At 52.5% G+C, this 23,221-nt stretch overlaps 2 protein-coding genes across 2 annotated transcripts; one reads left to right on the top strand and one right to left on the bottom strand.

Moving 5' to 3' along the window:
• The first annotated feature begins 7,584 nt into the window (after positions 1-7,584).
• On the top strand, positions 7,585-15,602 carry RPL7L1 (ribosomal protein L7 like 1). Its single transcript, XM_056126011.1, has 7 exons — positions 7,585-7,626; positions 8,206-8,314; positions 9,792-9,955; positions 11,022-11,159; positions 12,141-12,250; positions 12,374-12,587; positions 15,093-15,602. The coding sequence occupies exons 1-6, from the start codon at positions 7,613-7,615 to the stop codon at positions 12,580-12,582; spliced, it is 744 nt and encodes a 247-aa protein (XP_055981986.1). The 5' UTR covers positions 7,585-7,612; the 3' UTR covers positions 12,583-12,587; positions 15,093-15,602.
• A 3,035-nt stretch (positions 15,603-18,637) lies between these two features.
• CUNH6orf226 (chromosome unknown C6orf226 homolog) lies at positions 18,638-18,989 on the bottom strand. The gene has a single exon (XM_056126012.1). The coding sequence runs from the start codon at positions 18,969-18,971 to the stop codon at positions 18,663-18,665; it is 309 nt and encodes a 102-aa protein (XP_055981987.1). The 5' UTR covers positions 18,972-18,989; the 3' UTR covers positions 18,638-18,662.
• Between the last annotated feature and the right edge of the window lie 4,232 nt (positions 18,990-23,221).

Here is a 23,221-nt window from a genome sequence, read left to right as displayed (position 1 = left end):
AAAAATTTTTTTTCTTTTTTTTCCTTTCCTTCTTTTTTTCCTTTCTGTTGTGGAAAAGTGTGAATCTGTTATGAAGCCTTTGATTTCCTGTGTCCTTAAGTACTCTGCCTAAAGATAAAGCAAATTTTAAACTGGCAATTACGAAAAAGAACTCTTAGCTCTGAAGAGTTTAGTAGACTTTGTTAGAATTAGGGAGGCCTTACAGACTGACTTGACTTACAGAGGGCACGTCACTCACTGTCTGTGGTGTGGGCTTTATTTGCTCAAATACCTTCATTTGTATAGTATGTCTCACTTGAAATTGCTTTGTATACATTTTGTAAAAATATTTATAAAATGTTTTGTAAAAAAAAAAAGTATAACAAATTGCAGTTTATTTTGTTATGTTGGATAAATACTGTTAAAAAGAAACCAGTCAGTAACTATATTGTTAATCCATGGTTAGGAAATGTTTAGTTGGAGATTACAAAAATGAAACAACCATTGCAATACAGCCAAAGATTTGGGAAAATGTGCAACTGTGATTGTCTTGATTTTGCAAAGAGGAATGGCTGCTTTTCCCAGAAGGAAAGGGTAAGTGTTTAGGGGGAGTTAGATGTATTGATCATTGGGCTGGAGAGATAGCACAGCGGGTAAGGCGTTTGCCTTACATGTGGCCGACCCAGGTTCAATTCCCAGCATCCCATAGGGTCCCCTGAGCACTTCCAGAAGTAACTCCTGTGCATCGCTGGGTGTGATCCAAAAAAGCAAAAAAAAAAAAAAAAACGGTATTGATCATTACCAGAAAGTAACATAATAGTGAGGGGTAGGCTTGCCTCCATCAGCCTCTCCACCTGCTGCACGGTCCATGAAACAGTGTAGGCCTGGATATCTCCAGCCTCTGTCCCTGCCCTGGGCACTGTAGCACTGTCCTCCCATTTTTCATTGAGGATTTGCTCCAGCAGGCACCAGTAATGTCTCCATTGTGATACTTGTTGTTTACCGTTTTTGGCATATCAAATACGCCGCGGGGAGCTTGCCAGGCTCTGCCGTGTGGGCAAGATACTCTCAGTACCTTACCGGGCTCTCCAAGAGGGATGGAGGAATCGAACCCAGGTTGGCCACGACCGTGCAAGGCAGACACCCTACCCGCTGTGCTATTGCTCCAGTTCTGGGCACATGGATCCTAAACTGTGGAAGAAAAAACAGTTGGGGGGGGGGGCTTTGGAAGTTACTTAAGGGAGCTTCACCTGCAGGATGTTTTCTGCAATCATTATTTTGTTTCTGAGAGGATAAGGAAACTATGGGGTAGGTCAAGAAAATCGGTTTTCCCCAGCTCACTTCAGAGTGGACATGCTTTACTGCAGATGTCCACATCGGACCAGAGTGGATTGAGAAACGCCTCTGACACCCTCTCCCAAATCCTTACCCAGGGTGTTTCTACTCAAATGGTGCCAGGAGACTACCCAGAGATGATTTTCTGATGGGAGGGTTGAGGCCCCTTACACTTTCACCCAGGGCTGAGAGTCTCAAGTTAAGCTGCCCGGTAGGGTCTGTTGCTTCACCCCCGCTGATGCAGCCGAGTGGTAAGTTGTCCTCGAAGAACTGGCAGCATGTGAGCTTCTGCAGGGGCGTCCGTTCCTCTGGGCCTGCCGCAGTGTTGCCCTGGCTGCCAGGTTCTTTTTTTGCTCATTCTTTTCCCTCTTCTAAAAAGGCTGTTTTCAGGTTGCAGCCATAGCATAGCAGGTTGGCCACTTGCCTTGCATACAGCTGGCCCCGGTTTGATCCCTGGCATCCCATGTGGTTCCCTGACACTCCAGAAGTGAAGTAAGCCTTGAGCCTTGAGCATCGCCAGGTATGGCCAAAAAAGAAAGAAAGAAAGAAAGAAAGAAAGAAAGAAAGAAAGAAAGAAAGGAAGGAAGGAAGGAAGGAAAGAAAGGCTAATTGCAACAGTGGGAGCACTGGTAAATGAAGGGTTGAAGGGACTCCTCTGGCTGCAGGGTTAGACTCAATCTGAGCCCAGGGACATGCCCACAGGAAACACAAGTGATATTTGGCCTTGTCTAGGGGATGGGGGGGGGCGCCTGTTCTCGAAGAGGAGAGAAACCCCCACCACAGCTTTGAGGGAACTGAAAGAGCTCAGCTCAGGTGAGATTGCAACTCCTCTGTCCTCATGGCCTTGGAGGTCTGGGTCAAGGCCCCCTCTTGACTGCACTCCTGGGGGTGTGGGCAAGGTCCTCTCCAGAGCTGGGAGCTCCAGCAGAGCTGAAGATGAAGGGTATCGCGGTCAGGAGCAGAGTGGGGAGATTGACCCCATTCACCAGAGGACTTGGCTCCTGAGGGCGGGATGAGAACATCACGTGGGCACTGACAGTTTGGGGAGGGGGGAACAGAAGTTGGGCTACAAGCCTGCCCCTCGGTGAGAGCTGTAACTTCTCTCCACACCCTGGTGATTTCAGAGTGTTGGCTAAGACATTGGAGGAACGTATGGCACTTTCTGCAGAAACGAAGAGAACAAAAGTTTTGTGATCCATGTTCAATAGAGAAACGGACCTCGTTATACACGCAGCTAGTGGGATCCTGCTCGTGGGGTCACTTGACCTGACCCGTAGCTGTTTCTACTCTGCAGGGTGGGAGACGTCAGTGCAAGTCTCCTCATGGGCACACCCCAGAGCCTGATCTTGGGTGGGGCGGTAGCCTGATCTTTGGGGTCTTTTTTTTTTCTGGTTAGGGTTTTACTTTTGAGGGTTTTTTTTTTTTTTTGGTCTTGGCTTTGATTTGGTTTTGGGCCACACCTGGTAACGCTCAGGGATTACTCCTGGCTCTGTGCTCAGGAATCACTCCTGGCAGTTCTCAGGGGGCCGTATGGGATGCCGGGGATCAAACCCGGGTCAGCCACGTGCATGGAACCCATCTTTGAAAATATAAGCAGGAAGATCCTTAGGAGGAAATCACTTGGGTTTTGTTTTTGTTTTGTTTTCAGGCCACACTGGGCACCCAGCAATCACGCTGCTGACTCAGGTTCAATTCAGTTCCTAGCACTCCATAGGTTTTCCTGAGCTCCCCCAAGAATGGTCCCTGAACACAGCCCAAAACAAAGAAGAACTCTCATGGTTCTGCATGGCCCTGCGAACTTCTGTAAACTCACTTTAAGAAAAAAAAAATCTTGTGAATGACCTACCACTGGGCACAGTGTGCAGTTTCAGGTCTGAAGTTCATGAATAGAGGCCACCGGAGTGATAGTACAGCGGGTAGGGCGTTTGCCTTGCACGCAGCCGACATGGGTTCAATCCTAGGCATCCCATATCATCCCCCGAGCACCTCCAGGAGTGATTCCTGAGTGCAGAGCCAGGAGGAACCCCTGAGCATCGCTGGGCATGACCCAAAAAGCAACAAAAAAAGTTCATGACTGGTGGGCTAGAGTCCCTGGTCCACCAGAATGGTGAAAGACTGGCTTTAGCATGATAAGTGTTCTCCTAGCACCATCTGCTGGTCTGAGAAAATCTTCCCTGAATCCAGCCTAAAGCTCTCAGATTAAAATCAGAGAAATTCCTTTCAAAACCTTCAGTACCACAAAACCTACCTTTCATTTGTACACCAGAGAAGTTATCAAATACAAAGTCATTTTTGTTCCCTATTTAGTATCGAATAAACATCTTACATCAGGGCCAGAGAAGTAGCACTGCGGGAAAGGCATCCGCCCTGCACGTGGCTGACCGGGCTTCGATTCCCAGCATCTCAGATGGTCCCCTGAGCACTGCCAGGAGTGATTCCTGAACGCAGTCAGGAGTATCTCCAGATGTATCTCCAAAACAAAAGAAAAAAATAAGCATCTTCTCTTAGTGGCACCTTTTACCTCCCCTGAGGAAGTGCTTCGAGAGTGGCAGTCAGGTGCAGCCTGCAGAGAAAAGGCCCTGAGTTTGATTCCTGGCACCACTAGGTATGGCACCTATTCAGATTAAAAGCTACAGGGACCAGAGTGATAGTCCAGCAGGGAGGGCGCTTACCTTGCATGCAGCTGACCTGGGTTTGATACCTGGTCCCAAGCTCACTGAGGAGTGATCCCTGAGCATCACCAGGTATGATCCAAAAACAAACAAAAAAACTAGGGGCTAAAGAAAAGAGTTAAGTCGGGGCTGGAGCAATAGCACAGTGGGTAGGGCATTTGCCTTGCACACGGCCAACCCGGGTTCGATTCCCAGCATCCCATATGGTCCTCTGAGCACCGCCAGGGGTAATTCCTGAGAGCCAGGAGTAACCCCTGTGTATCGCCAGGTGTGACCCAAAAAGCCAAAAAAAAAAAAGGATTAATTCACTTGCCTTGTGTGCAGACAAACCTGATTCAGTCCCCGGCACCACACATGGTCCCCCTCTCCACCAGGAGTGACCCCTAAGCACCACTGGGTGTGTTTCAAAAACTGCAACTTCACCTGCCCAAAAAACTGTCGCAGCATGAGAACAAGCCTCACCAGACTATAGTCGGTGACTCGGAAAGCTATTGTCCTTTTGAGTGGTCACAGCCCACAATGCTCTGGGGCTCACAAGGGGTGGAAGACCAAACCCTGGACTCCCACAAACGTGCTCCAGACGTTTGAGCCATTCCTGTATGCCTTGGCCTTTAATTCTCCAGGTAGGGTCCACTGTGCGTTGTGCTTTTCCTGGATGGGCTAATGACAGCCAGTATGCCGACAACCTGAGCTTAAGTATACTTGACAAGCCCCTCCCAGACTCTTAGTTGTCATAAGTATGTAGAATAGTGGCTTATAGTTGTCACTTCTCAGACTGGTGCCTGTCCGCAGCTATGAAATAGTTAGAAAGCACTGTAGAGGATACCACAGAGACCCGAGAGTTAGTACCAGGGTTAAGGCAGCTGAGCTGGGTTGGATTCCCCATACCACCTGACTCTGTGAGCACTTCCAGGAATGATTGTTGAGCACAGAGTCAGGAGTGAGCCCTGAGCAACGCCACTGTGGCCCCAAACCCTTGCCAAAAGACGGGCGAGAAATAGAGACCTCGGGGCTGGAGCGATAGCACAGCGTTTAGAGCGTTTGCCTTGCACACAGCCGACCTGGGTTCGATTCCCAGCATCCCATATTGTCCCCTGAGCACCACCAGAAGTAATTCCTGAGTGCATGAGCCAGGAGTAACCCCTGTGCATCACCAGGTGTGACCCAAAAGGGTGGGGGTGCTAATGGGTGCACTGTGGGTGTTGCTAAACAGTCTACAATGCAGAGGACCATCCCCCCCACCCCCAATAGCAAGGAATTATCTGTCCCAAATTGCTAGTGCAGAAACTGGGAAATAAGCCTTGAAGGATCAATGATGAGTAAAATGGGCATGGTTTTGTCTTGTTTTCTTGTTTATTTTTTGATGAGGACACCCAGCTGTGCCTCAGGGCTTACTCCTGGCTCTGCGTTCAGGAATTAGGGCTGAGAATGAGGTACCATATGGGTCGAACCTGGGTTGGTCGCATGCAAGGCAAATGTCCTACCCTCTGTACTATGGTTCCAGTGCCCATGGTTCTTGCCCTTTTAGTGTCCCAGAGAAGAAACGTGAAACAGAAATTATGCTGGAGACATTCAGAGAGAGTAAACAGACTAGACTGGCTTTGTTATTCACTTAAGAACAGAAGCATTACTTGGCAGCATATGAAAAAAAATGCAGACTATTCACTCCGCACCTGAAAAAACTTGCATTTAAAACAATTTTAGGGAGCCAGAGCAATACTGTACAGCAAGGAAGGCTTACATGTGGCCCACCTGGGTTAGATCCCTGGCATCCTATATGGTCTCCTAAGGACTGCAGTCGTGATTTCTGAGTGCAGAGCTAGGAGTGACCCCAGAGCATCACCAGGTATGGCCCCAAAACCAAAAAAATAAGTAAAAATAATTAGGACCAGGCGTGGCCGCTGGAGAGAGAGCACAGCAGATAGGGCACGTGCTTCGCATGTGGCCGTCTCAGATTCACTCTCCAGCACTGTCCATGGTCCCACGAGCCCTGCCAGGTGTGATCTCTTAGCACAGAGCCAGGAGAAAGCCCTGAACACTGCTGGGTATAGTCCCAAAACAAAAATAAAATTAAAATCAATTTTTAAGTTAAAAAAATTACTTATTTTAAAATAAAAATAAGGGGCCATATTAATAATAATACAGTGGATAGGGTGTTTGCTTTGCTCATATCTGACCTGGGTTCGATCCTCAGCATTCCATATGGTTCCCCGAGCACCACCAGGAGTAATTCCTGAGTGCAGAGCCAGAAGTAACCCCTTTGCATCATCAGGTGTGATCCAAAAAGCAGAAAAAGAAAAAGAAATAAATAATTTTAAGATAAAAATAAAATTAAGATAAGTTCTTTTCTACAAATAAAAGAATTTAAAAAGTATTTTAGGCTCTGTGAATGGCAGTACCATTAATGGCAATTAGTGGTAGGGTTTCATTGCATAAATCATTCCAGCATCACACTGCTCCACCTAAAATGTCTCCTAAAATCTGCATTTTAATAAAACTCTCAGGCAATTTTTAATGCAAGACACAGAGGCTCCGGAAAAACAGGACTTACTTGAGTGGTTTTACATTGTTTTGTGAAACCAGGAGAGAAGGAAGCATATTTCAGGTGGTGAAAACTATAGGGGTGCAGCATACCCAAGGGTGCTCTTCCCAGTGAGGTGCTGGGGGGACCTGCGGTGCCCTGGATCAAAATCCAAACACCCCCACTGCGTGCAAAGTATGCACCCCAGCCCTTAGGATTATTATTTGGGTTGGGGGGAGCTGGGGGCTATTTGAAGTGGTGAGAGCTATATGAGGTGAGGTTCACAGAAGCTTGCCTTGCATGTGGCTAACATAGGTTCAATCCCTGGCACCTCACATGGTCCCCTGAGCGCGGCCAGGAGTGATCCCTGGACGCAGAACCAGGAGTAAGCCCCGAGCATAGCGGAGTGTGCCCCCCACCCAAAAAAAATAAGTCTAATTTCCGGTCCAGCACAATAACAGTGATGCTTGCTATCCAACTGAACAATTTCTATGTTGTATTTCTTTTTAATCCTCGTGACACCATGGGGCAGGTCCATTATAAAACCAATTCTACGGGTAAAGAAAGCCAAGACACGCAGGGGTAAACCCATTGGCTCAAGAGTCCCACTGATGGAGACGAAGTAGGGCTGCATTCGCCACCAGCCTGCACCATCCACGAGGGTCGGCGACACCATCACCGTGGACGTCGTGGTGCACGGTGGGAAACTCACCACCCAGACCAGCGGGATGAGAATTGAGCCTAAAAGGAAAGGGCTGAGTGTGATTTGAGGCCTGGCTCTGCTCCATCCAGAGCAAAGCTATAGAAATTTCATGATTAAAAATAAAAATAAAATTAAAAAAAAGAAAGAAAAAGGGGGGCTGAGATTTGAAGGGGACACGGGCTCTACGTAACTTCAAAGCGGAGCGGAGGGAGCATCGCGCAACCTTCCGCGCGACCTTTCCCAGGACTGCAGCGGTTAACCGCTAGTCTGCAGGTGCAGGCGGTCCAGGTCCTCCAGGCCGCGCTAGAGTGGACGTCTCTATGGTCAAGTACGCGTAGAGCGGCTCCTCGTTTTCCTTCGTGGGTCCGGCTGCGCTTGCGCAGTCGTGGCCGCGGCGGAAAGATGGCGGAGCCGGAGTGAGTGTTTGGGGGCTTGAGAGTGTCGGGCGCGCATCCTTGCGCATCCGTTGCCATCGATGGCGTCCCACTCCACGGTGGCGGTAGAGATGGGTGCTGTGGGCTGGGAGAAGAGAGTAGGAAAGGGTGCAGGTCCCAGGAAGTGAGGGCGAGGCTGGGAACGGGCGGGCGGCGGGGGCCGGAGTTGGGTTCTCCCAGCCGGGATTTCGTTTTCCCTGCATTTCGCTTCGGGGCCACACCCGGCCTTGCTCGGGGCGCACTCCTGGGCCTGCGCCCCTGGGTGGACCCGGGTCGGCCGTGCTGTCGCTCCCGCCCCGCTGGCCCGTTCCCGTGGGCGGGACTCGCCCCCCCAACCTCCCCGCGCCGCCTTCCTGCGCGCCCCGCTCGGTGCACGTGAGGAGCCCGGGGCGCCCCGTGCGCGGCTCCGTACGACTTGGGGGGTTGCAGGGGGAGCTGGGGGAGGGTTTGCAGCCCCTTTTAGGGGGCGCGGGGCGGAAACGGAGTCCGGAAGACGGTGTAGAACAGCGATCGAGACGTGCGTCGGAAACGTTTGAGCGCTGTTGGAATTTTCTGTATCAGGGAAAGGAAAAAGATCCCCTTGGTCCCAGAGAATCTCCTGAAAAAGAGGAAAGCCTACCAGGCCCTCAAAGCCACCCAGGCCAAGAAGGCGCTCTTGGAAAAGAGAGAGGTAACGGCGGCGGCGGGATTCCCCTTGGCGGGGGGGAAATTGTCGCTCACGATTTTTTCACATTGGCAGCACCGGCCCGGGTCCCTTGGGTGACGCCGGGTGCCGGCTTGGTGGCTTGACTTGGCAAGTGTTTGATGAGCCTCTCTCTCTCTGCCGGCTACACACCAGAGTGGAGTTTGTGCAAGTGGAGAGGCGGAGGCTGCGACTTCCGGGTTGTGCTTGGCAGTTGGAGACCAAACATGCTTGTGTTCTTGGAAGAAAACTTAATAATGTTTGTGTTTTGGGTCATAGCACCCAGTGCTTGGGATTACTCCTGGCTCTGCTCTCAGGGATCACTCCTGGCTGGGCTCTGGGGACCATATGGGGAGCCGGAGATCAAACCCAGATCTGCTGCCTGCAAGGCAACTCTACCTGCTTGCTATACTGTCTTTTTTTTTTTTTTTTTTTTTTTGCTTTTTTGGTCACATCCGGCAGTGCACAGGGGTTACTTTACTCCTGGCTCTGCACTCAAGAGTTACTCCTGGCGGTGCTCAGGGGACCATATGGGATGCTGGGAATCGAACCCGGGTCGGTCGCGTGCAAGGCAGACGCCCTACGCGCTGTGCTATCACTCTAGCCCCAGTGCTTGCTATACTTTCTTACCGGTACCCCTTCACTCCAAACATTCTCTCTCTCTCTGTCTCTCTGTCTCCTCTCTCTCTTTCTCTCTTCTCTCTTCTCTCCCTCTCTCTTCTTTCCCTCTCTCTCTCTTTTTTTGATTGTTAGCTTGTATGGGGGCCACCGCCAGCAAAGCTTAGGGGTTGCTCCTCGCCCTGCACTCGGGAATCACACCTGCCGTGTTTGGGGGGGACCACATGGGGTGCTGGGGAAAGAACCTGGGTCAGCCACATGCAAGGCAAGCTCGTTCCTCGCTGTCCCGTCACTCCAACCCATTTGCTGAACTCATGTTTCCCTGGGCAGCTCGACTTCCCCTTATGTAGAGAATGGGGCCGGAGAGATGTATAGGGCTTAAAGCAGCATCTGCCTTGCGTTTATTTGGCTGGAGTGGCTGCAACCCTGGTTCGAGTCCCAGCACCAGGTATAGTCCCCAGGCCACCTCCAGGCATCACTCCTGAGCGCTGCAGAGTGTGGCTCCAGAACAGTAATAAAAAGCCCTTTTTTGTGTGCCTTTGGCGGGGGCGGGGGGCGGGGGAGTCACACCCAGCACTGCTTGGAGATTTCTCCAGGCTCCAGGCTCTAGGCTGGAATTACTCCTGGCAGACTCAGGGACCATATGGGATTCTGGGGATTGAACCCAAGTTAGCTGAGTGCAAGGCAGGTGCCCTACCTACTGTGCTGTCGCTCCAGCCTCAAAAAAAACACAAAAAATAGAGGATGTTTTCCTCCTTTGGTGGAAGAGAAAGGGAAATAGACCGGAGGGGTAGTGACCAGCAGGTCAAGACACAGAGGGCGATGATGGTCTCTGCCTTGCCTGCAGCGGAGGAAAGGAAAAGAGCCCCCGTTTAAACGACTTGAATGGTTCCTGCAAGAGGCCTGGCGGGAGAAGCGTGACCAGGTGCGCCTCCGAAGACTAGAAGTGAAGCCTCATGGCTTGGACGCGCCAGATAACCATTCCTTGGCCTTCGTTGTACGCATCGAAAGGTAGGAAACCTGTCAGTTCCAGCTGGGTTCAGCTTCCAGTCCCTTCCTAGGGAGATGCGGGCCTTGTGGGCCTCTCGATGACTTGTACTGCAGAGCGGGGTTAAGCGTGACACAGCTTTGTCTTTAAGGTCAGGAAGGCCCACCTTAGGCAGAGATATGAAAACGGTGAGTTGGGCCTGGGGCTGAAGCATGGTATATTGGGGTGTTTTGGTTTTAGAGCCACACCCGATGATGCTCAGGGCTTACTCAGGGCTCTGAGCGCATGGATCACACTCGGACCTCGTGGGGTGCCGGGAATCACACCAGCATTGGCCGCGTCCAAGGCAAGGGCCCTACCTACTGTACTCTCGCTCAGTACTTCAGTCAAACCAGAAGCCTCTGGATTTCAAAACATGAGCCCTCTTAGTCATCCTTCCAGCCCACCATCCCTTTCCTGGGATGTTACATTAGCTTTCTAACTGGAGACCAGCCGGGGCGAGGGGGTGGGAGGGGTCCACGATCCACAATATCAGGCCTGCACACGCTGTTCTCAGTATCTGTCAGAAAGAAATCTGGTCAGGTCTTCTAGTTTAAAATCTTTCAAGACCCGGGAATAGACTCTGGGAAAACACGTGCTTTTTATGCATCAGACCTGGGTGTGATCCTCAACTCCACCCCCAAGAAATGTTGTTTTCAATGTTTTTAAGTTATAATCTCGATTGGCTCCAGAAGCAGGACCCCCTTCTTGCCGTGCACGGCCATCCTAAGTATTCAGAGATCGTCTCAGTTCCTGGATACTTGCTGCACATTAAATGGAATGATAGTAGCCTGAGGCATAGTCCAGCGCGGAGGGCGCTTAACTTGCATGCAGCCAACCCAGGTTCGATCCCCAGCATCCCATATGGTTCCCGGGAGTAAGCTGTTAAGTAAATGGGAATGATATTTCTACAGCTGCCTCTCACTCAGCTCCGTAAAGCAAGTCTGTCCTATTCTGTGGACGCCCAGTTCTGTCCGGCGCTTCACAGCTTCTTGCCAGGCTGGCGCAGTGAGTCGCATGGAGCCTGACGTCAGCTGCCTTTGCTTTCAGGATTCAGGGGGTGAGTCTGCAGGTGCGGCAGACAATTGCGAGGCTGCGCTTGAAGAAGATTTTCAGTGGTGTCTTTGTCAATGTGACTCCTCACACCATCAGGATGCTTCGAACGGTGGACCCGTACGTGACCTGGGGGTGAGTGGCTATTCCGTTCCGTTGTACGTGTGCGATTGTTAAGGTGCACCACCACATCCTGTCACTGGTGACAGAATGGGGGCGTTGGTATGACCTTGGAGATGGCTTAGGGGCTGGGATGTGCTCAGCACATAGAGATCCCCTATCAGCCCTGGGCAGCACACAGTGGCGTGGGCAAAACAGGGTCACAGAAAATAGCTCAGGGGCCTGCAGTAAGCGGGCCTGCACCACTGCAAGCCCTGGGGGAGAAAGGGAGCTTGGGGGGGTGGCGGGAAGCAGGAGTGTCCGTGGGGTTGGAGGTGGTCTGAGCGCCATGGCAGGGCCTGTTCAGCTGGAGGCTGAGCCGTGAGGTAGAGAAGAGACCTTTGGAGGCCGGATGCTGACTTCAGACATTCAGACCCAGCACAGCCCGGGTTGATTTTAGGGCTTCCCCACCACCACCCTTTTTGTTTGGGGGCCTTGGGGGCTACTACTGTCATTGTTCTGGGGACCATGTCATGCTAAGTACAGAACCCGGCCTTAAGTCCCCAGACCCCAAAATCTTGGGTCAAGTTTCTTTTCAAGTGTTTTTTTTTGTTTTTTGTTTTGTTTTTCTTTTGTTTTTTTTTTGGGGGGGGGGGTCACACCCAGCAATGCTTACCGGTTACTCCCGGCCCTGCACTCAGGAATTGCTCCAGGCTGTACTCAAGGAACCATATGGGATGCTGGGGATTGAGCTCCAGATTCTTGCATCTAATTTTACATTTAGACCATCACAAGTCGATCACCGGAGGCCACGGTCTAGACTTTTCCTCCTCGTGGGACTCTGGCTGTAGATCGTAGTTCTGAATGCACGGGCCACCGCAATCCTGAGCATCCTGCCCACAGCAGGATGTGTCTCGGGAGCGGAGGAGTCACTGGGACAGTGTCCTTGGCCAGGCCACAGGGTGACGCAGCCAGTGTGAGGCGGTGTGCCACAGACAGTGCTTTGTTCTGTCTCAGGTTTCCAAATCTGAAGTCCGTCCGGGAACTCATCCTGAAGCGTGGACAAGCCAAGGTCAACAACAAGGTCATCCCGCTGACAGACAACACAGTGATCGAGGAGCATCTGGGTGAGTGTCAGCCTGGGGGCTGGATGGGACAGAGAGCAAAGGCCGTTAGCCTTGCTGGGGCACCCGACCCTGTTCTCAGGGGCCTGGAACCTGCAGGTGAAGGTCGTGCACTGTGTTTCGTAGGGAAGTTCGATGTCATTTGCCTGGAAGACCTCATTCATGAGATTGCCTTCCCGGGGAAGAATTTCCAGGCCATCTCTGGGTTCTTGTGCCCTTTCCAACTCTCGGTGGCCCGACACGCCACCAAGAATAGAGTGGGCTTCCTCAAAGAGATGGGCTCGCCCGGCTACCGAGGAGAGCAGATCAACCAGCTCATCCGGCAGTTCAACTAATGCAGGTGAGCATTCGGAGGAAAAGTCACGCCTGGTTGCCTCAAGCTGTCTTTGTAGGAGGCGGAGTTGGATTGTCCCACAGCAGGAGCCATGCCTGGATCGAGGCCCTGAATTTAAATCCCTAGCAAGACATAGTCCCCCGCACACTCCCCTTTGCACCCCCTCCCCATGCAGAACAGCTGGGTACACGGGACGGGGCACCTGTGCCTTGGAGATACTCAGCAGCCTTTCACGCCACTCCTTGCCCTGAGCACAGAGATGAACAGAAGCACTCGCTCTTTTCTCGGGACAGCCCAGCCACTCCCCACTTTACCAGCTTACCGGCAACAGTGTTAGGTGCAGAGACCTTATGTATACAGAGGACTCCGGGCCAAGATATGAGGTAATGGGGATTGAACCTGGGTCAGCTGCCCGTGAGGCAAATGCCCTACCTGCTGTACCATCACTCCAGCCCTATTTTATTTTACTTTAAAAAAAAAGTTGGGGCTGGAGCGATAGCACAGCGGACAGAGCATTTGCCTTGCACGCGGCCGACCCGGGTTCTATTCCCAGCATCCCATATGGTCCCCTTGAGTACCTCCAGAAGTAATTCCTGAGTGCAGAGCCAGGAGGAACCCCTGAGCATCGCCGGATGTGACCCAAAAGGGCGGGGGGGAGAAAAAAAAGTCATTACTCAGGGCTAGAGAGAGAGCATGGTGATTCAGGCACTTGCCTTGCGTCCTGCCAACTGGTTTGAATCCCCAGTACTCCAGTAGTCCCCTCAGCTCTGCTAGGAGTCACTTTGGGGCAGGGCCAGGAATAGCCCCTGTGCATGCGCTGCCCAGTCTGGCACAAAACAAAACTTTTCTCCCTTTAAAAAATATCCCTTGGGGGGCTGGAGTGATAGCACAGAGGGTAGGGCGTTTGCCTTGCACGCAGCCAACCCGGGTTCGATTCCCAGCATCCCATATGGTCCCCTGAGCACCGCCAGGGGTGATTCCTGAGCGCAGAGCCAGGAGTAACCCCCGAGCATCGCCGGGTGTGACCCAAAAAGCATATATATATATATTCCTCGGGCTAGGGGTGGGGCTCAGTGGATAGTCATTGGCATCGTATGTGAGGCCCTCGTTTGATTGTTGGCATCACCCGAACGGCCCAGGATGTAGCTCCTTGGTTTCCACTTTGCAGGCACCGGGCCTCCAGTTGGCTTCCTGGCATCACCCCCCCGCCCGCCCAAACCCTCCCCCCCCCAACAAGTCAGTTGGTGCCAGTGGCAAACGGCAGTGCTGGGACTAAAGAGATGTACACTGGGTGTTGGCGTTCTATGTGGCGTGGCCCTGACCACTGGGACCTTCGTGCTTGTGGGCAGGCTCCGAGCATTCCCTGGCGATGAGCATGCCTCCAGGGCCTCGCGATTGCCTGTGGCGGGGGTTTGAGATGGGAGACGAACACCTGTGGTATCTGTAAAGATCATTGTTCCATCTCTGCAGCAGTTCAATGAAACCTCGTGACACTTTGTGACACACTGTCCCATCTAACCCACGTAACCATAAAGTTCACATCTTCCTCTCCCTGCTTCATGATCAGCACGTGATGCATCCCTTCCTGCCCCTATATAACCATTGTCCTCCCCGATAAACTTTGTCGTGTGACCATCAGACCATGGCCCGCGTGAATGGTATCTCCCAGCCTATCCTTTGCACGCGTATATTTGAGCCATTGGCCCTGGATCGCGTGAGTCTCCGTGTCCCCAGGTTTTGTAACTGCACCGACAGCTACATCAGGGCACTCGCCTTGCATGAAACTGACATTTTTAACCCTCAAGCCCTCCAGGAGTGATCACCTGCCAAAGTGCCACCAGGTGTGGCCCAGAAGCAAAAAACTCCTCCTTCCCACCACACCCCCCCCCCCGCCACCCCCGTTTCCCCCAGGAGTGAGCACTACTAGGTGCCCAAATCCCTCTTCCCCTAAAAAATGAAAAAAGTTATCGACTAGGAAATAAGTAATTAAGAACTTTTTTATTGCTTTGTCTCAAAAAAAATGTTGGTGGGGGCAAATTTGACACTTAAACCTGGCTCTGCGTGTGGATCACTGCCGGCAGTGCTCGGGCCATACAGGGTGCAGAGGCCAACTGAGGCTGGCCACTGTTACGCTGGCTTCATAACTTCTGGTCTCTAAACTAAATGTGTTTGGGGGGGGGGGTGAGAGAGCTGCTGTACTATTGCCCAAACCCCCCCTCCCTCCCCCCCATTTTTTTAAATTTTTGTAACTTAGTTGTTTTGTTTTGTTTTTTTTTAAGCAGTGCCCTTGGTAAGGACATCCCAGAGATGAGGGGGCTGGCTGTTTGGTGACCGGCTCTGTTACTGCCACCTCTGGTCGGTGGAGGGTCACACTGGGTTGCAGTGCCCACACAGTTGGAGGCTAAATCGTCTATTTTTGTTGAAGAAACCTTTTTGAAATTTTTACTATTACTACTCTTAGGTGCCAGGTAACAGTAAATTTGTGTTGATGAGCTTGTGTTTCTTCCCCAGAGCAGCGGAAAGCATGGTGCAGTGAAAGCTTTTGTTGCTGGTTTTCGGGACTGTTACCTGCTGCCTTTAAGGATGGTTTCCTGCTGCAGGAGCTGGAGAGGCAGGGAGCAGTTGAGGGGAAGATGGGATGTCGCCATACGCGTCTGGGTCCCTGGATCTTGGCTCTGACCACTGCTGTCCTGTCCATAAGCAAAAGACACCGTGCAGGCCGTCAGGCCCAGCCTAGGGTACCCCCTTCCTCCTCCTCAAGCTGCAGAGTGGCCGTCTCAAACAGACAGAGACTGTTCTCGGCGAAGGACATCTGAACCTCCAGACAAGCTCTTACAATGAACAGAAGACTCACGTCGTGGGGAGATTTCTGCCCTGGACATCTTCAGTGCCAGGGCTTCCTGTTGGAGAATGAATCCACAGTCATGCACAAGAAAGCAGGGGACCAAGCCCAGGGGCCTAACTGAACCTGGGTGTTTCTGGGGCCTTGTTTGGGAAGAAGTTTTAAATAAAAGCACAGAACTATAAGGTTGTCTCCATTATGAGTCTCCATTCTGTCTTTGCAGCTGCCTTGAGAATCCCAACAGGGCTGGCCCTAAATTCTTCACTGGCCGGTTTGGTTTCGGGGCCAAACTAGGCAGTGTGTGGGCTCCTTCCAGCTTAGTGCCCAGGTGCTGATCTTGGTGCCTGGGCCTCCTGCATGCTCAGTGTGTCGGCCCACTAGCCCTTCAGCCTTGTTTCCCGGGCTCTGTAGTAGTTCTGGTTTGGCTTAGTCCTCTTTCTAACCTGGAATTAGGGAGGGAGGCGTCATGCCTGGCAGTGCTTGGGGTTGCTTAGCCAGGAAACAGCGTTCCAGGGTTGAACTCTGGCTGCCTGTGTGCAAAGCATGTGCTCTGCCATCTCTCTGGTCCCTAGTTCTTTTTGTATTTTTATTTTGGTGATAAGGGTTCACTCCTGGCAGTGCTTAGGGCCATATCTGGTACCAGGGTTGGCTACGTGCAAGGTAAGTGCCTTAATCTGTTCTCTTTCTAGCCCCTGGTTCTGGATTTTAACCTAGTTCTGGATCTGTGAAGGAGAGGACCCTTTCCCTGGGAAAGTTTGCGTTATACACCTCGTAGAAGGTGAGGGAGTGTGGCTCCCGTTGTGGGCCCTGGTTCCTTGGGTGAGAATACACTGCACTATCAACTCACCAGCTAATCGTTTCATGTTCCGTGAAACACTAAAACTTCGTAGTATGGCTTTTGCCCTTCAAGACATTTGGATATTCTACTAAGATAAACTGGTGGAATGCTGAGCCCATGCCCCCTAGAGCAGGGAAATACCCATCTTTCTTGATAAACATCAGGACCCTGCTCTCTGCAGAAATATCACTGGAAAAGTGCTATTTTTCTTGGCTAAATATGGATGAAATTAGCACTATTTAGTTTTTCACGCTCCAGACAGAATTGAACCATTTCCTAGTAGCTTCCAGATATGACACCTCCAGAAGCACTGCCCCCCCCCATCACCACCACCACCACCACCCTGCAGTAGACCAACACTAGGTCCCTTGGGAATTCATTCTGGGAAGGGGAAACTGGTTCACCTTGTCATGTGCCCACCCCGATGTGGGCATTTCCCTGCACCTGGCATGCAGTTGTTTCAGTCTGCCACCTGGGCTCTTGGTATGTGCCCGGCCCAAGCAAGAATGGGAAATATGCTTAGCCATTGTGTCCCTTGACCCCTTACCATCACCTTTTCTGGGGCCAGAGAGAGCATAGGGGCTAATAGGGTGTTCACTTTCACTGCATGCAGCTGGCTCAGGCTTGATCCCTGAACACCACCAGGTATGGCCCAAAAACCAAAATAAAGATAAACTTTGCTGCAGTCTTGGCGCTTGGGGCCCTCAAACATAGCTGGGAAGTTGAGGTAGACTGGGTCAAACAATGCCTTACCATGTGCCAGCTTCTGAGGTAATTAATGAGTTTGGTTGGCTCTTCAATTTGCCAGCAATAGATGTTACACTTAGCCCATAAAGCATTGTGAAATGCAATTGCCTGAAAACGGTCTGCCAGAAAATCATGGGAAGGCAACAGTCGTTAAGTGTGGGAACCCAGGATTCAGTCGGTGTGTTACACTAAATGGGGAATGTTTCCATTGTTGCCTGTAAAGCAGAGACTAATAAAGTAGTTTTTCAGCCTCTGCGGTCAAAAGGATTAAGGGGAATCATTGTTGGGGCCGGAGCCATAGCACAGCGGGTAGGATATTTGCCTCGCAGGCCGCTGACCTCTGGGCTCAATCTCTGGCAACCCACATGGTCCCAAGCACTGCCCGGAGTGATCCCTGAGCACAGAGCCAGGAGTAACCACTGAGCATCACAGGCTGAGGCCATCCCCCCCTCCTCCAAAAAAAAAAAAAAATCATTGTTTCATTGTTTTGTGGGTGGAGAGGTTCCAATCCCTGGCATCACTCCCTGTCTGTAGAGCACCATCCAGGGGCACTCCTGGGCAGTGCCAGGAACAGCCAGAGCACTGCATGGTGTGGCCCCAAAACCCAAACAAACCTCTGCTTTCAACACAGAATTCTACGTAACTAAGGTTACACATAGATGCGTTTCTGCAGCATGCTATGGCTCTCACGTTTCTGGGGTCAGCCCAAGTCTACCCTAACCAAGGCTGGGGTGGTCGGTGCTGGGGGTCACAGACATGCTAATGCTCTAGGGTGAGGTGGGGTGCCTGAGGCCACCGGGGACCAGTAGCCCTGCCTGTGGGGGCATGACTGTCTCAGAATCAAACAGCCGCTGGGATCCCAAATTCACTTTTTTTTCTTTTAATTGAATCAATGTGAGGTACAGTTACAAAGCTTTCACGTGTGAGTTTCAGTCATACAATGATCAAACACCCGTCCCTCCACCAGTGCACATTTTCCACCACCAATGTCCCCAGTGTCCCCCGCACACACACTTTCCAACACTCCCCCGCCTCCCTGGCAAACAATTTCCCCCATACTCTCTACTTTGGGACATTATGGTTTGCAATACAGATACTGAGAGACATTCCCGGCTGATCCTTTATCTACTGAAAGGCACACATCTCCCATCCTGAATGATTCCTCCAACCATCATTGACTTAATGATCCCAAATTCGCTTTCGACAACCCCTAACCCCCAGAAAGCCGACCCTGGGAGGTCATCAACAGTGACCTCCAACCCGGCTAAGAAACTTCCTAGCGTCCTGACCTCTCAGTGCCCCCTAAAAGCGTGGGTTTTTAGGGGGATTGGGGGAGGGGAGGGGTGTTCAATGAAAACACGTTCAAGCGTTGCAGATGGTCAAGCAAGATTTGTTTCAATTACATCAGGAAGGCTGGAACAGGATCTAGAACGTTTCCTCCTTGAGGTTCCCGGTCAAAAACCTTGACCCTGAACTCGGATGTTCCCCGGAAGCTGCGGACCAGCTCTCGGGCAGGGCGCGGGCGCGGGCGCGGGGGCCCCTCGGGCAGGGCCAACGCGCGGGGTCTCCTCGGGCAGGGCCAGCGCGCGGGGTCCCCTCGGGCGGGGCGCGGGCGCGGGTCCCCTCGGGGGGCTGAGACGCTGGCGGCGGCCACTCAGGACGGCGCGGGCGCTGCTCCGCTGGGCCGATCTCCCGCAGGGGCGTCCGGGGCGCGCGCGGGGGGCTCCTCGGGCTCGCGGCTCGGGGTCTCGGGCGGCGGCGCCGGGACCGCGGCCTCCCAGGGCTTGGGCTTCCGGGGCAGCCGCGACGCCGTGGGCTCGCCCAGGGTGGCGGCGATGTGGCGCTTCTCCAGGCCCGGCAGCTCCCGGCCCTGCTGCACCAGCTGCAGGAGCTGCGCCAGCGTCAGCGAGGCGGGCGCCGACTCCGCGGGCGCGGCCACCGTGGCAGGGCACGGCCGGTCCATGCGCCCCGCTCCGGCCCGGGCCCGGGACCAGCGCTTCCGGGAGCCCGGGCGCCACCACCCGCGGGGAAGCGACGGCGTCACGGGCCGGACCAAGGCGGCCCGGACTAGGGGGGTGGGGGAAGAGCCCTTGGGTGCCGCGCTGCGCGCACACACACACACGCACGCGTGCACACCTACGCGCGCGCACACGCACACAGGCACGCATGCAGACACCACACACGCGCACATACACAGACACACTTGACCTCACCCCTGAGTCTCCAAACACACACACACACACACACACACACACACACACACACACACACACACACACACACACACTCTTCAACGCACTTCAGAGTCTCCCAAGCGCACTGTGCTTTAGAACAAAGTGTGCAGGGGCTGGAGTGATAGCACAGCGGGTAGGGCATTTGCCTTGCACGAGGCCCCATCCGGGTTCAATTCCCAGCATTCCGAGCTCGGCCAGGAGTGGTTCCTGAGTGCATGAACCAGAAGTAACCCCTGAGCATCGCTGGGAAAAAAAAAAAAAGAAGAAGAAGAAGAAAATGTGCAGCCAAACTTTGCTTCAGAAGCCCTGGGTTCGGGGGCTGGAGCAATAGCACGGTGGGTGGGGCGATTGCCTTGCACGCAGCCAACATGACCAACACGGGTTCGAGTCCCAGCACCCCATGTGGTCCCCTGAGAACCGCCAGGAGCATGAGCCAGGTGTAACCCCTGAGCATTGCCAGGTGTGACCCAAAAAGAAAAAAAAAAAAGAAAAGAAAAACAGAAGCCCTGGGTTCATTACCAGCACAGCATGGTACCCCTGGGATGACCCCCAAAAAACCTGGCTTTAATAACCCCTCCTTTCTCAACCCCCAAATGGAGCTGGAAGATTTACACAGACCTACTTAGTACCTGCACTTGGGCACAGTAATGCACGCGAGGGAGAGGTCAGAGCAGGGCAGGGAAGGTCCAGCAGGCCCACGCGGGTTCCGCATCCGGTCTCCTAGTACCACATATGGTCGCCCAAGCACCACCAGGAGTGATCCCTGAGTGCAGAGCCAGGAGGAAGCCTGAGCACCGCTGGGTGTGGCGCACACACACACACACACACACACACACACACACACTATGTTTGCACATATGACAACTACTATAGTGTCCACAGAGAAGGACACATGTGTGGGACTCAAGCATAGACAGGAGGCAGAGGATAACTGCTTTCAGACATCTGCCAAACATACCAGAGAGAAGACAGTGGGCGCTATCCCATGGCCTCAGCGGAACCGGGGAGGAAACGGCCTCTGGGGGGCGGCCACACTTCCCATTTCCCCCAACTCTCTTCCCCAGGATCCCAAATGGGAGGAGAGAGGCCAATGAGATAGTAAGAGGGGTGAGGCGCTGGCCTTGGGGGGATCCAGGTTTGATCCCGGCACCGTATAAGGGTCCACAAAGCCCGGCCAAAAGTGACCGCTGAGCACAGAGCAGGAGTAGGGCCTGAGCACCACCAGGTGTGGCTCTGAAACCACAGAGGAACAAAGCAAAACAGGAACCAACCAAAAGGGGACAAGTGGAAGCAGGCCCAGGGTGCGGCAGTGGCTCCAGGCCCCTGGGAGCCGCTGTTGAGAAAGCTTAGGACTCCAGGGTTATCGCAAACTCCTCAGGGGGGACCCCCACCCTCAGCGAGGATTTGAAGTGTAATTACTAGGAATCACAAACGGGCATGGGGTGTCTCTCAGTCAACGCACGTCTCTTGATTATTAGTTTGAGGCTGTTTCTGGGCTACACCCGGCTGTGCTCGGGGTTTGCTTCTGGTTCAAGGCAACTCCCATGCTGCTCGGGACCATGTATGGTGTCAGATTCCCAGCCAGGGCTGCCCTGTGCAAGGCAAATGCCCTGCCCACTCTGCTATCTCTCCAGTCCACTCTGTAGTACGTTATTATTATTATTTTTTTTAATTATTATTATTATTTGGGTGGGGAGGAGGAACACTGGACCACATCTGGCTGTACCCAGGTTTACTCCTGGCTCAGTGCTCAAGAGTGACCCCTGGCAGTGCTTGGGGGACCATATGTGCGGCTGGGGTTTCAAATGGGACTTGGCCACATGCAAGGCAAGTGACTTCCCTCTAGTACAATATCTCTGGCCCTATTATTACTATTTTGGGCGTTGGGGGAGCTACACCCAGCAGTGTTCAGAGTTATTCCCGGCTCTATTCAAAGGTCTCTCCTGTCGGGGTTCAGGGTACCATGTAGTGCCAGGGGTTGAACTCGGTTCTCCAACATGAGGAGCGTACACTCTTTGAGCCATCTCTCCTGTCCCCTGTGCAGTACGTACTATTGCTCTAAGTGTTCGCTCTTTTAGAGCTAATCCCAAGGTAATAAAGTGACCAACACTCTGGGGCCCAAGCTATAGTACAGTGGGGAGGGCGTTTGTCTTGCACACAGCCGACCAGGGTTCAATTCCCACCACCCCCTAAGGTCCCCCGAGCACCACCAGAAGTGATTCCTGAGTGCAGAGCCAGGAGTAACCCCTGAGCACCAGTGGGTGTGGCCCTAACACACACACACACACACACAAACACAAAGCCAACATTCTCCAAAATGACACTGCAGTGCCAGTGGTGTAAAAGACAAAAGATTGAGGAACTGTGTTCTGTGTTAGATGGAGACAGACATGAATGGGAAGATGGGGGCAGTCACCTTCAAAGGACATTCGCCCGACGAGTTCATCAAGCCCGTGCTCTCCCTGGAACACGCGTCTACCTGCTTGTCTCTGTGTCATTTTGCTTATTTCCACTCTGGAAATGCCTCTTATCTCTCGAACGTGTACTTAATCCCTCTCTCCCCTCTCACATCTTTCTAAACAAGTTTCCGTAAAAACTGTCTTACTTCCTTGGGAAAGTTGAAATATCATTCGCTTATCAATGCCGGTGCTATTATTATTCTGGTTTTGGGCCGCACCCAGCCATGCTCAGGGCTTACTCCTTCTCTGCGCTCAGGAATCACTCCTGGCAGTGCTCGGGGGACTGTCTAGGGTGCTGGGGCTCAAACTCAGGTCAGCTGCGAGCAAGTCCGGAGTCTTACCCGCTCTCCTCTCACTCCAATCTCCTCCCCTGCCCTTGTTGTTGGTGCTGTGTTGGCCAAGGGTCACTGTGACACTGGTGTGTTTTTAGCGGTGGCACTCTCTGAGGTTTGCACGTCCTTTGGTGTGGTTCTTGCACACATGCTTGTGGGGGGCCCCACTCTCCACTAAAGCCCATGTTATGGTTGTGTTTCTCTGGGGGTCGCTGCAGTGCTCACGCATGTGTTTCACATAGGATGCACCTCCTGGCCATGGTCCTTACCATCTTTTCAGCTTCAGCACTAGCGTGGTGAGGACCCCACCCCTTCTCGTGGTACTTACATACCTGGAAATAATGTGAGCAGAGGGGCTAGAGCGATAGCACAGCGGGTAGGGCGTTTGCCTTGCACACAGTTGACCAGGGTTCGATTCCCAGCATCCCATATGGTCCCCCGAGCACCGCCAGAAATAATTTCTGAGTGCAGAGCCAGGAGTAACCCCTGTGACCCAAAAAGAAAAGGGAAACACACACACACACACACACACACACACACACACACACACAATGTGAGCAGAAACCTCCCAAAGGACCAAGGACTGGGGAGCTGGGGGAAGAGCTGCCAGATTGTACTGGCTTCACATAGGACATTGGGGGTTTGAACTCATAACCACACGCTTGTAAAACAAACACCTCAGTGTCGCTTTTCTTTCTTGTTTCTTTTTCTCTCTCCCTTCTTTCTTTTTCTCTCCCTTCCTTTCCTTTCCTTTCTCTCTCTCCTCCTTTTTCTCATTCTTTCATTCTTTCTTTCTCTTGTTTGGGCCACACCCAGAAGTAATCAAAGACTACAATGAAGTCAGTGCTTAGGGGATACTCCCTCAGCACTTGGGGAACCATGCAGTGCCAGGGATCAAATCTTGACGTCCTGCAAACAAATCACGAACTCAGTCGATTAAGCTCACTCCTTTGGCTGCACTATTCATGGTTTTCACTTGTCACTTGTATCACTTGTCATCCCGTTGATCGTCGATTTGTTCAAGCGGGTGTCAGTAACGTCTCCATTTGTCCCTGTCACGTGCTAGTTTAGCCCAATGACATCTGCTCGCTCCAGGAACACTCAGAGCCTCAAACCATTTGTTCAGGGTTTTGACGAAGAACTCTGACCATCTCGTAGGTGGGTGGCCATGCATCCTTTTGACATCCC

This window comes from Sorex fumeus, unplaced genomic scaffold (genome assembly GCF_029834395.1).
Source record: "Sorex fumeus unplaced genomic scaffold, SorFum_2.1 ptg000061l, whole genome shotgun sequence".
NCBI lineage: Eukaryota > Metazoa > Chordata > Mammalia > Eulipotyphla > Soricidae > Sorex > Sorex fumeus.
Note: the sequence above shows the minus strand (reverse complement) of the source record. Positions and strands in the feature narration are given on the sequence as shown.

What these genes read in the sequence shown, in the direction of transcription:
- RPL7L1 (XM_056126011.1), top strand. An exon ending in GACCCGTACGTGACCTGGGG is followed by an intron (nt 11,160 to 12,140) that starts GTGAGTGGCTAT and finishes GTTCTGTCTCAG; the next exon opens with GTTTCCAAATCTGAAGTCCG. An exon ending in AGTGATCGAGGAGCATCTGG is followed by an intron (nt 12,251 to 12,373) that starts GTGAGTGTCAGC and finishes TGTGTTTCGTAG; the next exon opens with GGAAGTTCGATGTCATTTGC.
- CUNH6orf226 (XM_056126012.1), bottom strand. Translation starts at nt 18,971, where the DNA reads ATGGACCGGCCGTGCCCTGCCACGGTGGCCGCGCCCGCGGAGTCGGCG.